This window comes from Abramis brama, assembly GCF_963993115.1.
Source record: "Abramis brama genome assembly, chromosome: 13".
Classification (NCBI taxonomy): Eukaryota; Metazoa; Chordata; class Actinopteri; order Cypriniformes; family Leuciscidae; genus Abramis; species Abramis brama.
The window spans coordinates 23,350,731-23,368,415 of NC_139975.1; the positions used below are offsets into that span (position 1 = coordinate 23,350,731).

The 17,685-nt window shown below is 35.3% G+C and overlaps 1 protein-coding gene across 3 annotated transcripts in view; it reads left to right on the forward strand.

Annotated features, from left to right (window-relative positions):
- Nucleotides 1-17,427, forward strand: part of htr4 (5-hydroxytryptamine receptor 4) — a 116,773-nt gene extending 99,346 nt beyond the window's left edge. For 2 of the 3 annotated variants that reach the window (XM_084133173.1, XM_084133171.1), the window contains one exon: nucleotides 16,847-17,427. Coding sequence is in view for 2 of the 3 variants with exons in the window: in XM_084133171.1 (XP_083989297.1) it covers nucleotides 16,847-16,934 (88 nt within the window). In the remaining variant the exon portion in view is untranslated. Of the gene's footprint in view, nucleotides 1-15,585; nucleotides 15,711-16,846 lie in introns of those variants that run through there. The other variant, XM_084133172.1, reaches the window with a different exon arrangement.
- The last annotated feature ends 258 nt before the right edge of the window (nucleotides 17,428-17,685 follow it).

Sequence of the window (17,685 nt, forward strand, 5' to 3'; positions counted from 1 at the left end):
TTGCATTTTAATATACAGTATATTCAGATAGAAAAAAGTTATTTTAAATTGTAATCGTATTTCACATTATTACAGTTCTACTGCGTTTTTTTTTACAGACTGTATCATTTCTGATAAGGGACTTAAAACTTTTGAACAATACATATTTAGTTGTAATACGTGTTTATACACTTTAATACATTTTAATTGAATTAACAATGAACAATAAATAGAATGTAATTATCTCCAACCTATATTAATAATGCTGTTAAAATAGTTTTTTTATTTTTTTTATTCATAATATTATAATAATTTAAATGGAGAAAAATCGATCATAATTCCAGTAAACTATGGAGTGCCACAGGGATCTGTGTTGGGCCCTCTATTATTCTCAATATATATGCTGCCACTTGGAAATATTATAAGGAAACATGGAATTAGTTTCCATTGTTATGCTGATGACACTCAAATATATATTTCATCACGGCCGGATGAAAACGCTAAATTATCCAAATTGACAGAGTGTGTTAAAGATATAAAAGATTGGATGACGCGTAATTTTCTATTATTAAATCCAGACAAGACAGAGGTAATACTTATCGGTTCAAAAAACCGCCCACAGAACCTCTCACAATACAACTTTGACATCGTAGGATGTCCTGTTACTTTATCCTCTACAGTAAAAGACCTGGGTGTTATACTCGATTGTAACCTGTCTTTTGAAAATCATATTTCGTATGTTACAAAAACAGCCTTTTTCCACCTTAGAAACATTGCTAAGCTACGTAATATGCTATCAGTTTCTGATGCAGAAAAGTTAGTTCATGCATTCATGACCTCGAGACTAGATTACTGTAATGCTTTATTAGCCGGTTGTCCTGCATCCTCAATAAACAAGTTACAGTTAGTCCAAAATGCAGCCGCTAGAGTTCTTACTAGATCAAGAAAATATGATCATATAACACCGATTTTATCATCACTACATTGGTTACCTATAAAGTTCCGTATTAATTACAAGGTATTGCTACTGACTTATAAAGCCCTAAACGGCTTAGCTCCAGTCTATTTAACGGATCTTCTATCACCCTATAATCCATCGCGCTCTTTAAGATCAATAAATTCGAGGCTTTTGGTCATACCTAGGATATCCAGATCCACCAAAGGAGGGAGAGCATTTTCACATTTGGCTCCAAAACTCTGGAATAGTCTTCCTGATACTGTTCGTTGCTCGGACTCACTCTCCCAGTTTAAAACTAGATTAAAGACGCATCTTTTCAGCCAGGCATTCATATAATATTGTTAATCTCACAGTTTCAAACTACAATCCGGCCTCTAGTTCATAAATGCCAGAGGAGAACTGGCCCCCGACTGAGCCTGGGTTCTCCCAAGGTTTTTTTTTTCTCCATTAGGTCACCTGATGGAGTTTTAGGACACCATTAGGCCGCTTGATGGAGTTTTTTCGGTTCCTTGCCACTGTTGCCTTTGGCTTGCTCAGTTGGGGATATTTTGGGGATATTTAATTTTATTCTATCAATCAATAAATTCCACTAGAAACAAACTTTGTTGTATTATTTTATTTTAATACTGTGAAGCTGCTTTGATACAATCTGTATTGTGAAAAGCGCTATACAAATATACTTGATTTGATTTGATTTGATAATACCTAATTCATGAACTGCATGATGTTAACTAATTAAGCCATATGTTAAAATGTTAGCAAACTATTTTTTCATCAGTTTCCAGCACAAAAAGAACTATATAATGATGTACAGCCTTGTCTTGCTTTACTCATATCGCCCACCTCTATATCAAAGCATTAAAAAACAGATCTAAGTATCATGATTGAGGTGCCATATATGCTCATAGCTTGTTTCCATGAGACAGGCTCCGGCTTTCCTCCAAATGAGCACACGCTCGTGGTTGAACCATGTGAGGACCGCACTCCTCTAACACGGGTCTCGCTAAATCATCTTTTGCCAATAATTGCAGTTTCACTCATGTTTACTTGCAGTGTTGATGTCTCATCAGCTCAGAAAGTTTTGAGGCTTTCTTCTCAGATCACAAGTTTCTAAAGATCAATAGGTGCGATAAATTGAGAATGCAGCATTTAAACAGGATGTCAGGGGCAGCTAGTTCTGTGTTAGCATAAGAGAACATTATTATTCAGCATTGAGAGTGAATGATTATCTCCCTGTACCGGTGGAACAGACTTTGTTCAATGTGACATGCACAAACGTACCTCAGAGGAGCGTCGTGCAGGGCCATGAGTGAACCCACATCAGACATCAATATTCTTCTAATTGTCTGGGCTGATGTATCCAGAGCTATGAAACGTTCACAGCCTTGAGCTTCTGGTAATTTGACTGTTATTATAGCAAATCAATGGCCAAACGGCCCAGGTTATTGAAAACAAAGGATCATAACCAGAGCCGATAGACCATTGCTTCTAATAAGACGTTTGGCAGGGCAGATGGCTTATTACAGTGGACTTATTACAGTATTACAATTTTTAGTCAGATTTCATTCTCTCACTTTGGTCCTAATGTTATAAAGTCCTGTTAGGTTCACAAAGATCGGACCTTTGGCTCTTTTCCTGCTTTTTGATTACATGCTGCTTTCACCCTAGTGAAAATATACCAAAATATATTTAAAATAAATTTATTTCATACTATGAATATTACAAATCCATTAACATATTTACTGACATATCACTTGAGACTTACAGATTTATTACAGAATATTAAGCGTAAAATATCATATGATCACTGTATAATATCAGTCTTTAATGCAACATAATTGAAGTGTACCTAAAGTATACCTGCAATAGTTCCACTATACACAATCAAATATACTTAAGTATATCTTTAGTTGGACCTCAGCACTATTTGTGGATAACTAAAGTGCATTAAGTACAAAATTAGTTGTTCCAATTTAGCTGACTTTAAGTATATCAATTTAGTACCAAAAGTACAATTGCAGGGTATTTATATTAAGTACATGAATATGTTACTATTAAGTACATGAATATGTTACTGTTACTATACTATTTGTAGTATACTTAGCATAAAATAAATGTATTCAAATACATTTTGGTATATTTTTTTTATAGGGCAGGCACAATGCACCCCCCCCCCCCCCCCCAAAACAAAAAAACAAAAACAGCATACAGTCATAACCTTCATAATCTGTGTAGTAACCAGGTAAATGCATTTTGTAGTAACCAGTTATTCAGCTATTTCGTTTTTTTTTTCCGTTTTTTTCTTTGAAACAACTTTTATTTGTTGTTGCAAAGACTCATTAAAATTGATCAAAAGTGACAGTAAAGACATAATGTTTCAAAAGATTTATAATCAAATAAATACTGTTCTTTCAAACTTTCTATTCATCACATAATCACTAAAAATGTATCACGGTTACATTTTGAACACAAAAATATTAAGCAGCACGTGGCGAGCAGGACGAGGCCGAGGGTCGTGGGAAAACGTCGCGAGGCCGGTGGCGTGAATGATAATGAGCGCCACCTGCGCGTCGCACCGGTCGTTCTCCCTTGCGTCGTTCTCCTACGACCCTCGGCCTCGTCCTGCTCGCCACACAGCACAACTGTGTTCAACTTTGATAATAATAAGAAATGTTTCATGAGCAGCAAATCATCATATTGATTTCTGAAATATCATGTGACACTGAAGACTGGAGTAATGATACTGAAAATTCAGCTTTACCATCACAGGAATACCGTTAAATTATAATTTATATTCAAATAGAAAACAGTTATTTTAAATTGTAATAATATTTATTACAATTGGGAATGAGAATCACAAAACATTTATCACGGATCCCTCAAAAATATTAAGCGGCACAACTGTGTTCAACTTTGATAATAATAAAAAAAGTTTCGGTTACACTTTATTTTAAGGTGTCATTGTTAGTGTAATTATATATTTAAGTATACTGTGTAATATTATTTAACAACATGCACTTACAATAAGGTTAGGGTAGGATTAGGATTTGGTTGAGGGTTAGTTGTATGTAATTATGCATAATTTACTGTTATCACTATGGTAAGTACATGTAACATATGTAACAAGTGTAATAAAACTGTAAAATAAAGTGTTACCAAAGTTTCTTAAGCAGCAAAAGAGCATGTATATATATATTCAGATGCAAAAGCCTCTAAGTGCCATCTGAAATTTTCTTATAGAATGATCATTTTTATAAAGCTTGTATATTTAAGTTAAGTAATTTCACTTAAATGACAATTAATAGGTAATTTGCATTGCCATTTAAGTGAAATTATTGAACTTAAATATACGAGCTTGATAAAAATGATTATTCTAGAAGAAAATCTCAGATGGCACTTAGAGGCTTTTGCATCTGAACTCTTCATATATATATATACAGTATATATTACATGGCTTGGTTGAATTCCAATGTAGAATGCGGTCTGTTATTTCTTGATAACACACCGTTGCCATGAAAAACAGAGCGTTGCTATGGACGCGGAATGGACTATTTTCTTTAGCGGAAGCAATACAATCGTTTTTAAATCAATAAACTCCTTTTTAAATCAATATTTTGTGTCAAATTATTGATTTATTTTGTAGGTAGCCATGTAAAGCCCCTTCAGGCTGATTCAAGACCCCTCCGCTTCGCGTCGGGGTCCCGTTCAGCCTGTCGGGGTTATTATTCGCTATAACAACCGCCTCGCTATACATTATCCCTTACATATATTATTATATAAAGGCAGCTTTGACCGTGAAATGTATCCGTGTATTTGTTCTCTTGACTGGAGAGGAGCAGTGGCTTTTATCAAGTGCCCTAGTAATTAAGTGGAGGCAGCAAGAGCTCTACGTTTCTTTGAGGTCAAGAAAAAAAAAAACTGAGAGCACATGATTTTACTCAGTGCTCAGAACACAGTATAAGTACTGCAATTACAGCACTGCAGCTTCTTTTGAGACATCTTTGAGATATATAGCCATTTTTTCTTTTCCATTTTCCAAAAATAATAAATTAGATTTTGTTTAAAGAAAATTCCCATGTTTACTGCTAATAAGTTTGATGTATGGTTAGGTTTAGGATTCAAGGGGTTAGAGGTTATAGAGGTTTTGGGGTACAGTAAGTGTTGAGTTACAGGTAGGGGTGAAATTAACAGTGTAATATTAATTAAATGCATGTAGCCTATTTTAAATGTAATTACAATGCACCAACATCTAAGGCCATTTCTTTTTTTATTTTATTTTATTTAAATCAGCATAAATGACAGGATCTTATTTGTGCTTAATTTTGCTTTGCTATGTTACATGAGATACACTCATATGTTCAAGCCTGGTTTAACTAATCTTGAAACATGTCACGCTTGTTTAAACAGGGAAAATGCCTTCACCGTCGCTCCACAATGACTTTCAACAGTGTGTGGTATTTCTTTTAAAATAATTGGATTTGCCTGATAGAACATATATATATTTACACAGTGGTAAGAGACCTCAAATTATTTGATTATTTAATGTTTCATTTATTTAAATACAAGCTCAGTGAGAGTGGCTTCTGGCAGGAATATTATTCTACTTGAGAAAATTATGTCACTCGGCTCGGTGCGTTTGCGTCTGTAAACAGCTGGATTAAAGTGTGAATTTTGGGAGCCATTGAGTGGGTGTACATGGATAGAGTACTCATAACTCTGGGATTGCAATTTTTCATTTCCACACTCTCAGCTTGGAATAGTGTAGCACAAAGGAGCTGATTGTTACACCATTGCTCTTTAAAGCCAAATGTAATCCTGGTGTACCATATTTGATTTGTGTTAATTTCATGGCTGTTAGTGGATTTATTGTGCACCCAAGACACAGCAAAGACCCACAGGAAGAGGGTCAGGAAGAACTTGTGTGGTGCAGATAGCAGCGCCATTTACAGAGCTATAAGCATCATGGTCATCATAGCTCTTTGAATGGTACTGCCATATGCACTGAACTATCAGCATCTCGCTCCCTCACTGAGCAGCTCCACCTGTTTATTTCTTTTTTCATGCAATTCGTTTATTTAAGTACTTAATCCGTTTGTACCTTTGTTTCTTAATTAGTTTGTTTCCTTTTTTATTTATATTTGTGTTTTTTTCTCACCTCAGAACAGCCTAACAGCCACTCCGGACACATCAGCAATACTCTAGCTGAGTTTTGCGAGTGCCATTCACATTTTCTGCAGAAAAGTTTAGTTGGTGCTCTCTAATTAGTTACTTCTCTCTAAGTGGGCTTTAAAAAAGGCTGAGCATTTACTGTAGCGTGGCACTATTACAGAGTGTCCACCGGTGAAAGAGAAACTCCTGCAAATGCAATAAAGTCAGCCGCAAAAATAACCGTCCACGCATTTTCAGCGTTAATTTTTCACTGCGTGTCTTTAGTAAATCCTGACAGTAGTTTTTAATTCCAGAAGAGGGTTTGCGCTGGCGCAAGCTGTTAGTAAATCTGACCCCTGAACAGCTTAACGCAATCTCCCCTAAGGTAACATACTCAAGAGCTGCTTTTAAAAGTCATATCTGTCAAAAATCGCCTCCTGTGTTTATGAAAATTTCCCTTTTGTTTACTAATGCTAACAAATCAGTTTTGAGTGGATCAATGTGGTGAGCATTAGGATTGTTCACAGTAAACTGCTCAGGGTGTTGTCAAATCTCTGCAGTTAAAAGGAGACTTCAGGAAAATGCTCAGCGCTGTGAATCCCCACTGAGTGCATTAACTCAAGCAGAATGGGGCGAACCCTGATAAACCGAGAGGAGTTTTTGTGGTTGAGTGCTGTTTCTATATCAGGTCATAAAGTAAAAACAAAGAGGTAGCTCTATTATTAGCTCTTATAAGTTATGTAACAGCAATCATTGCATGAGAATAATGGGGCACTTCGAGTCCAGCCATGCTCAGCATTCCTTGTTTTCGTCCAGCAGTATTTTTCACAGCTGAGGGAATTTCAGCCAAACTTTTAATGTTGGTGATTTGTTTTGTTTTCCAAAAGGTGCATTATTCTCCTCTTTTGCTCTTTTGCTCTCGTAAACCACTATTTTTCTTCTAATTGCATTTCTTGTGATCACGCCATCTGCCATTTAACTTCACGGTCTGTTTATAGTGACTGAGGACTTTTTAAAATATACATTTTGCATACAGTACTCTCTGAGTTTATTTTACCCTCCGGGCACAGATGTAAAACGTAAATATGTAATGTAAATTCACTGTTATACGGTAGGGAGTGCTAAAACGAGTGAAGAAGAGGCAGTGTCAGCGTACATGATCATCAAACATTCATGCATTTAATAACATTATGTATTTAATACTGTCTTCCTGTGCTCTGGTATTTATTAGACCAGCTCATGCCACTGAAATTGAGCTTCAAAAATACTGTACATTCATCAAGATTAATTTAGCTTAAAGGGATATCTATGAAGGCATGCATTTAAAATAACTAAAAATCCAATTAAACAAGTCTTCTGTTATCAACAGCTGCATGAGATGTGTGTGTGATAAATGGATATGATGGTCTAAAATGTCTCCCAAATTCCCAAGCCTATCTTTTGGGAAATGTCTTAAGGTCATCTTATTAATTGATTCAGTCATAAAGCACAAAGGCCTTTTGATTCTCGTTATAGCAAAGGATTAATATACTGTGGGATTATTTTTGCTGCTTTCATGTATTATTGCTTTAAATACATGAAAATCGCTGTAAAAAATGGCAAGCAATTTTGTCATCTCCATCACTGGCTTTTGTGTAAGAAGAAGACTGGCATTCAGATGAAAGAAATACCGTATATAATACAGAATCTAAATGATCCTTGACTGATGGTTAGAACATGAACACTTCCTAGAAATTAAGCATGTCATGTAAAGATTTTTTTTTTTTTTTTTTAAATGAGTCACTTCATTTATTTTTCAGATTTTCTTTTTTGTGAAAGATTGAACTGGACAGGAATAGAAAGGCTGTGAACTGGAATCATAATTCCTGGAATATAACTAAAATCCAACAACTGATGAGAACTGTATTTAAGCACAGACATTGTTGCGACATCTGAAGTGCGTCACATTTTTTTCTGGAGAGAAAAATACAAGAAGCAGGAGACTTTGAATTTTTGCTCCATTTAATGTCATTGCTATCTATGAGAAAAATTAAGGTATTGAAGAGATCGCATTAGTGATTTATTTTCCAATAGTGATGGTCTTGAAATTATCTATATAGTATTTGTTTAAGAACTTGAATGAATCATAAGAAACATTTAGGGCTGAGTGATAAAATAATTAAACCTGTCATGCAAAAAAAAAGGGATAAACACAGGATAAAAGATCGGATAAAGAACGAAAGAAGAAAAAAATTCCTTGTAAACATTTGAAGAGTGAGTGATTCATAGGTTGAAATTGTTACAAATGCAAAACAAACATTTATGGGTTTCACTTTATTTTAATGGTCCCTTTAACACATTCTGTTGACTAGTTGGTCAAACTAACTCTCATTAGAGAGTATTCACTGGTAGGGTTAGAATAAGTTGACATGTAGTTGCAAAGTTACTTATAGTCAGAGTGTCTTTTGGAGGAACATCACGATAAAGATTTTGAAGATATTATGCAGACAGTCTAATATTCTAATGAGAGTTAGTTGACATGTAGTTGCGAAGTTACTTATAGTCAACAGAATGTTCGAAAGGGATCATCAAAATAAAGTGTTACCCATTTGTGTTGTTGATTTTGAATTATGAATGCTAAGAATAAGCCGCTACCTGAGACGGTACAGGCAGGTACACACCAGCTGCTATCTTACAGGGCTTTCCTCACTGATAACAGACTAGTCTAGCTATTTCCATTATTCATGCGCTAGTCGCTGGTCTAACCTGGTGCAGTTGCCTTTTAGGCTTTCTGGATAATCCTGTGTAAAGAGTGTAAAGAGTATAAAGAGTAAAGAGTCATTCACTAAGTTCTGACTGATGCACACACAAGTTTGATTTTCTGTCATGGTGACTTCTACTGTTTTTACACTGAGCTAATGATATTTTCAGTCCCCTAATTCTGATTTAAGTTTTCATTTAGGGATATATCATGTTTATTCATTTTCCTTTTGGTGCAGATGCATTCAGATTTTACTTTCCTTGTAGGATTATTTTATCTCCTATAAGTGCATTTGTCCTTCCTTCTTTTGTTTTCCTCTCATTTTTTCATAACTTTCTGTCTGTCTCATTCTCAATCCTGCCGCCAGCCTCCTCCACACCATATCTGTGTCTTATTTCTTTCAGAAAACAATCAGGGCATGGTCCTGTTCTGGTGCCACTCAACTCCACAGTAATCAGGTCTTCTATCTGTGAGCGTGTGTTTGAAAAGCCTCAGACAGTTCTAGGAAGACAAACACACACATATACGTGCCAGCATGAGGACATGGCATGATCTGCCGTGGATTGACATTACCATCTGGCTGACAGTGAAGGTCTAAAGTCACGTAGCCAGAGACATTTGACTTAAGGCATACAGTAAATGACAGAAATCCCCATTTAGACTAGAAGGGGCCGTCTGACTTACCACACTTATTTTTCTTGGTGGTCATCAATATCTTTTGCAGACTTTTAGACAAATCTATTGACTAGTTTTTTCCTTTGAAAGTGCTCATTGTAGTTGTGCTCCCTGAACAGTGGAAGTGACTCAGACTGAGCCTAGTCAATGATATCGAGTGCAGATTCATTCAGTTAACACTCATAGAGAAATCACTGAAAACACAGTATTATGCCATTTTTATTAGTTATGTTATTCAAAGAGACCATATGTAAGGGTGTCTGTGGACATACCTGCACCTCTGGAAAATTCAGTCATAAGTATTTCCACCACAATATAATTTCCACAATTATCTGTTGTATCCTTTGTCTCGATTCCATAAGCTAATTTCATGCAAGCATTATATGTATTCTAAATACATATAATTAAACAAAATTTTGAATAATTTAAGAAATACAGTTTGATTATGAATGATGCACGGTATTTAATTATATTATAAATAGTTAGATAGATAGATAGATAGATAGATAGATAGATAGATAGATAGATAGATAGATAGATAGATAGATAGATAGATAGATTATGTAACATTATAAATGTCTTTACTGTCACTTTTGATCAGTTTAATGCATCCTTGCAGAATAAAAGTATTCATTCTTTGCTGCCCCCAAAATGGTAGTGTAAATAAATGATAAAAGCATGGTAACATGTTTCCAGTTCACATCAAGAAGTCATAAAAGTACTAGTGAGTAGTGTTTCGCTGTCAAGGACTGTCAAGGCCTGTTAGTCTGACACTGAATGAGAGCTGCGATGCGTCAGGCACTGAGATGAGATTGGACTCATTTTGCGGCGCCCTGTCTGACCTGATGCGAACTGGAATATGTCTGAATAGATAAGTTTGTAATATATTGCCTAGCCACTCTTCTTGTGAAGTGGCCTGGAATTGCAGATGGTATCAGACACCAAAGAAAGTTATCTTGCCCTGCCTTTACTGGTTAATCCTAAACAGTTCAGCTAGGAGAGATTTCCCTGGTTTGCCTCCTCTCTCAAACTCAAATGACAGTGAGCATGTCACAAACTGCATCACTAAGAGGTCAGTTTATCAGATAAGAGGGCTTGATAAACAGGCTTTAGGGCTCCAATTAAATGAGTCTTCTGTTATCAACAGCTGCATGAGATGTATGTGTGGTAAATGGAAGAATAGTTTGCCTTTCAGCTCTTTGCTTATAATGATATTGTGGCGATTCAGTCCTGTTATTTTTTGGAAGCATTTATTTTATTCGGTGCTCTGTTGAACTGTTAAGATTCTGACAATAGTGGATTTTAACCTATTGTATCAGCAGTCAAATTAAACTTTCATGTTTCTGGGTTTTGTGCCAATATTTGCACTCATATTTCAGCTTTGATTTCAGACCAAAATATCTAGCATTAGTCACCAATCACCTGCATTTAAAAATGTAACATATGATTATTTTTTTTTGCTATTTTTTCACAGTAATGATAGAAACAAAATGATGTGCCCGACACAACCCCTCCCTTCAGTATGGCGCCAGACACAAAATGACAGACTAAATTAGGAATAAACAGAAGCATAAACATTGAATTATCCCATGGTACTAAATAAATCAGTAGATGTGTCTTTCCTAATACTGGCAGGTTGTAATAAAATATAATTTACATCGAAGGATGGAAAAGTACTAGTTTGTGTGTCTGTTAAATTCATTAAAACCCAGTATGAGGCATAACAAAAAATAATATAAAAACGAAATAACAATATAATGAATAAAATAATTTATAAAAAGATGCCACAGTTTACTTTTAGCGCTGATTATAAGGCGTTTTATGAAGTTTTAAATGAAGCAGAGATTATCATTTCTTCGCCACTACAGTATTTCAGGCATTGCTTTTTTTGCTTTTCTGCACTCCAGATGGCCATGGAGTGGTGCGACTGTGACTTGCACAGCTAGACAGAGCGTTCTGACTTTAATGATGTCAGGAAACTGTGGAATAGAAGTGATAATGAACAAATCTCTCTCCCTCCTTCTCTCCTCTCTGCCCTCTATCCCTCTCTCTCTCAGTTGTAGATTTACAGTGGGCAGTCAGGACAAATATTCCCTTTGTTCTTGCTAAGCAAAATCTATTTCTTGGTGGGAATGGGCGATAACACTTCATTTTGATCTGTTACCAAGTACTGTCAAGGCAGAAATACTGACAATAACTGACTGACTGCTTGATCTTTTCAGTATTTCTGATGATGTTCAGGTGAGCGAAAGGAGAGATGATTCTACTCCTTTGCAACAAATTGACCACAAAGTCAGAGTTTTCACTCTTAAATATACTACCTTTGAAAAGTTTGGGGAAGAAATGTTTTTTCTCTTATGCTCACCAAAAGTACAAAAGCTTAAAAGTACAGTAAAAAATATTGTGAAATATCATTGCCATTTAATATGACTTGAAAAGTAATTTATTCCTGTGATACAAAGCTGAATTTTCAGCGTCATTCCTCTAGTCTTCAGTGTCACATGATCCTTCAGAAATCATTCTATTATGATGATTTGCTGCTCATTTCTTATTATCATCAATGTTGAAAACAGTTGTGCTGCTTAATATTTTTTGATGGAAACCGTGATACATTTTTTTTTTTTCAGGATTCTCTGAAAGTTAAAACAACAGCATTTATTTGAAATAGAAATATTTTGTAACATTATACATCTTTATTGTCACTTTTGGTCAATTTAATGTGTCCTTGATGAATACAATTGTTAATTTCTGTACAAAAAAACACTGACCCCAAACTTTTGAGTGGTATATATGCATTAATGTTACATTGAAATCATTATAAAATCACATCCTGCTTATATACATCAGTATCAGAAGTATTGACATTTCAAGATTGATCAGCCCAATCCTACTTTTTAGAAATAGAAAATGAATCTAATGTGGAGCAGTTCCTTTATTAATTTTGCTATTTATCATTAGGCTGTTCTGTTTTATTGCCGCTACGAACTTCTGTTCTAGGATGCGACACTTATCTTGCAAATTAATCAGAGCTGCATATTTCCACGTACAACATTTCTGACAGCTTCAGTTCCGTACTGAAAATCAATGGACATGGAAATGGACTTCAGTTGAAATGCCGCAACCATTCGTTCAGGAAATTAATTGTTTTTTCTCTCACACATTTCATTCTGAGTCTAGCATTTTGTGTCTGGGCTGCAGCAACATCAGAAGCGTGTGACCCTTCACGCGTGAAGCTTACAGGAAACATTGGCGGGATCGTTCCCATTATCAATGTCAAACAATCCTGTATTTGTGATGAACTTGAACATATTTTGCCACTGTTGGTTGGTCATTTCTTTGCTCTGGTTGCTGTGGTTACTCCGGTTTCTCTGCTCTCCGTGAGGACTGAGTTATGCTGCAGCTCAGATCTGAATTTGTAGGCATTTTAGGTAAGCTGCTGCCAATTTCATACGTCAGTGACCATGGAGAAACGCAGATGCCTGGAACGTCATCGCTGCAGCAAGACTGCCTGGACCTGCGAGTTGTCTGTCACGTTCGGTGATCACATTGAAAATCCTGATCCAGAGTCTAGGTGCAAACCCCGTGGCTCGGTGACTGAGAACTTTGTGTTTCCTATTTAATATACAAATAATGCTTTAAAGTAATTTAAAAGAATGCAAACAGCATGCATATATTTATTAGATAATTTATTGCTCTATAAAGTACGGCAAGAGTGGCATTTGCAGATGGCACAAACAAAGAAACATGTGGTTTGTTGTAATGGAGTGATTTTAACAGCTATGAAATCATATTTCAAACGCATATCATTTAAATGCTAGTATCGAAAATGAACTCTTTCCCTGCCAAACATGGAATTTTTCAACACAGGCTCATTGGAAAAACTTTTTTTGCAAAACGCTAAATACGTACCAATACGTACATATCCCTGCAGTTTCCAACCAAAATGAACACTAGAGGCAGAAAAACATCAAGCACTTTTAATACACAATACACAATTACAGGGGCAGATTATGAATTAATAAAGATGTTTTCACCCAGCTCCTTCCACAATAATGTTATGACCTCAAAACACTTTTTACCATAGTGCATGATTTGTAAACGAATATATTTTGGAGTTTTCATCACTTAAAGGGATAGTTCAATCAAAAATGAAAATTACCCCATGATTTACTCACCCTCAAGCCATAGATGTATATGACATTCTTCTTTCAGATGAATACAATCAGAGTTATATTAAAGAATGTCCTGGCTCTTCCAAGCTTTATAATGGCAGTGAATGACCGTTTATGTTTTGAAGTCCATCAAAGTGCATCTATCCATGATAAAAGTAATCTACACAGCTTTGGGGATTAATAAAGGCCTTCTGAAGCAAAGCGATGCGTTCGTGTAAGAAAAATATCCATATTTAAAACTTTATCGACTAAAATAACTAGCAGACGACCATACGCATCGATTTACGATGGAAGAGTAAATATAGAAAGAGCTCAAAAACAAGCTAAAATGGCATGGTTACGATTGCGTTTTTATGTCACGTTTGCTTTTCTTAACACTATCGGGATGCCACTTTTGAATGCCATTGTGTATGAATATACATGAAAAGATTACTAAAATATATTTAATGTTTATTCTCATAAGTGGCACCACATGGTATATTAAGTTGTGGTTTATTAAAACATTTATCTCTAGACGATTGTTAGTCTGCTTGTATTTGTGTGTTTAACTGAATATTTAAACACGTTATATTAATGTTATTATTAGGGTTTTTTTTAAGTTACCAGTTTTTTTTAATCATTTTCACAAAATGTTCATGGCCCTCAAAATATTTGTTTGTATGAATATCTGAACATGCAATATATCAAAAGAAAGAACAGACCCTCTGCTTTTAAACAAACACGTTCCTTTTGTTTGTTCCTTGTATTATAGCCCTGAGTTCTCCTTAGTTCTTTGTCCGTTCTTGTTTGTGATTGTTCGGTTGTATCTCTCTGTTCTCCTGAGCGTTTGTCATTAAAGGCTGTTTATTAGGCAACCAACCCATAACACACGGCTGTTTTCAACACTGATAATAATAAGAAATGTTTCTTGAGCACCAAATCAACATATTATGATTTCTGAAGGATCGTGTGACACTGAAGACTGGAGTAATGATGCTGAAAATTCAGCTTTGCCATCGCAGGAATAAATTACTTTAATTAATTAAAATTGAAGCATTTATTTAAAGCAATTTTTAAAAAAATACAAAAATTCCTACTGGAAAGTATTTAATTAAAGTCATGATGTTTGTTTGCCTTCACAGAAAGATGAAAGATGAAAATGCATATTTCTACTGCAGTTGCCTTTACGTTTCTAAATGATTTCCCAGGAGAAGGCTGAAACTAGTGTGTTTATTTCACACCAGCCCTCCAACATCATCTATAGTTTCAGTTTATGTCAAAAATAAACTGGAACTTTTATCTCTCTAGATTTACTGTAAATAAGTTCCTGTTAAAAATTGTTGTAATTAATACATTTCGGAGTGCATGTAGTAAAATAGGGTTAAATCAAGCCCTATACTCCACTGCCTTCTCTCCCATCAGTCTTCAGGGCTCTGTTTAGTGCATTTCCCTGATGCCCGGACACACATAATTGTGTGTGTGTGTGTGTGTGTGTGTGTGTATGACCCAAAGCTCATGTTCATGTAAATTAAGGAGCTCTGCCTCTAATCCGGCCAGCTAATGTCTAGATTGGATGTACCAGCATGATCAAGACATTATTACTGAAGGGTATTGGGGAGTATAGTATGTTTGCAGTAGATCATGTTAATTTGACAGATGTCTCAGTCTGTGCTCGGGCTGTGCAGAGCTGTCTCTCAGTGAACAGTATAGTTAGACAGTGGCAATGTGGCAGTAATTTTGGGTTCTGCTTCATTGAAAAGCTGACGCATGTTTCCTTTCAAAATCCCGGAATTGTTGAGTTTTTGAGAGGTTTTTCTTTTGTGCGGTTTCCTTTTGTTAAGGTAAATTTCATGCCCAGTTGCTCTGCAGTAATTGCCTTTAGTTTGCTTGTTTATAAATAGATATTGTAATGATTTTTTTTTTTTTTTCTAAAGAAAAGGAGGTTCATGGCTGGTGCGGCTACAGACAGAAAAGGAGCAATCGCATGGGGCAATGTTTTCTGTCTCAGTAATTTAACAAAGCAAGAGACGGAGCGGAGGTCTATCATGCACAAATGTATGTGTAGGTTTTTTTTCTGGCTACACTAAAAACAATTTGGTGTATGATTTCTTTTGAAAAAAATTTCACTCAGAAATTGCTAGTAAATATTACAAATAATTACAAAGAAATGGCAAGTAACACATTTAATTAAATGTACTTTTTTTAAAAAGGCTGAAATCGTATTTTCTTGTGAAACACTCCTATAATCTTTGTTTTATTAAATCATTGAAAAATATTGGAGGGTTATGATTCCTTTGAAGATGCTGAAATCCATACGATTTTCAGAGGATTTCTTTGCTGCAGAACTTAATTTATATCAGATTTAACTTTGCAAAAACTACAGTAACGTTCCATCAACATCAGTAACCTTCCTGTTCTTGCATTTTAATGCATTTGCCTGTCTTACACTGCATTCAAGGTATACATTTTGCATTCCCTGGAAATCTAACCCTTTACTGATTGCGATACAGGAATCAGAGCTGTTGAACGGCATGTCTCCATTTTTAAACAATTAAACAATAATTATATATTTTCTACTTGCCATTGCTGTTCAGTAATGAGGGAAGGGAGCTTATTCTCATTCTAGAAAGCATTTGATTGGACAAAAATAATTGTGGTCCGAGCTTCTACGTCTTATTCTGTTTTTAGAGGTTGGTTAAAGACTTATTTGTTTTCTCTGGTCTTTTAGCATGTATGGTATTGTTATATTGTGTATTATATGTATCATTTTATGTACAGCACTTGGGTCTACTGAGTAGTTTAAAAGAACTTTATAAATAAATGATATGAAAAAGAACAAAAGTCACGTAAGCAAGATTGTAATTGTGCACATGTGCTAAAAGATAATTCTGTCATATAGTTGGCCTCAAAGCTATAAAAGCCACATTTTGATATCATATTTAAACCTGGGCTGTTTTTGGCCCTCACCATTAGCAGTAGTAGGTGATGTAAAGATTCTGCCCTTGTTAAAGAACCTTTTTTCATGTTAGTGAAAAGGCCAACAATGGCTCTTCTGTCAAATGAGGTGAGGTGGTTTATATTTCTCCACATTGCTTGAAAATTCTTCTAAAAGCTTGTAGAGAGACTGCTTGTAGAGGTGCTTTTATATGTGTCACTGTAATTGAAGCGGTTTCCTGGTTTCTTTTTTTCTTTCAGGTATTCAGTTCTTCACAATGGAAACCACATTGAACAGGAGAAACTGTCAATACAGAACGACACAGAGTCCCAGGAGTCATGTTTCTGACACAGGCCACACTCTCATGAGGACCATCACTGGAAGGTGCCATTTCTTACCGCCCTGCCTGCAGCTCAGACGCCACCGGAGCATTCCAGGACGTGAGTGCTGGGAGCTGGACTGAACTGTTTGCTCAGAGAGCTGCTGAACAATGAAGGAAAGAACAATGTTGCCAAAAGTCTATATTTTAGGATATAAATTTCCATTGCAAAGGAATGTTGGTATGATTTTTTTTTCCCCCAAATGTGTTTATTTCCTTTTTGGTTCTCCTGGGAATATTATTTCCAAACCAAAAATACATCTTTCAAGCTTTATCCAGAGAGGTTTTCATTAGCTTTAGAGTAAGGATAACACTTCCCGAAAGGTACGGCACAAATGCTAAATAAAGATTTATTTTTGTTCTATAAATAAAAAAATAGTTAAGAGTAAAAAAAAAAAAAATCACATCACAGTATTAAGAGGTAGAGCTGGGAGCATTGCAGAAGCGATTTCACAATTTCCCTCCGCAAAATTTTATATATATCGCATTTAAACGATATATAGGCCTACAGTATATCTTGTTATTCTTAAATATATATATATATATATATATATATATATATATATATATATATATATATATATAGCCTGAAGTTGTTCTTCCAAAAGTACTTAAAGGGATAGTTCACCCAAAAAGTGGAAATTCATTATTTATTTACTCTCAAGTTATTTCAAACCATACAGGCTTCGGGTTTTTTTTTTTTTTTTTTTTGTGGAACAC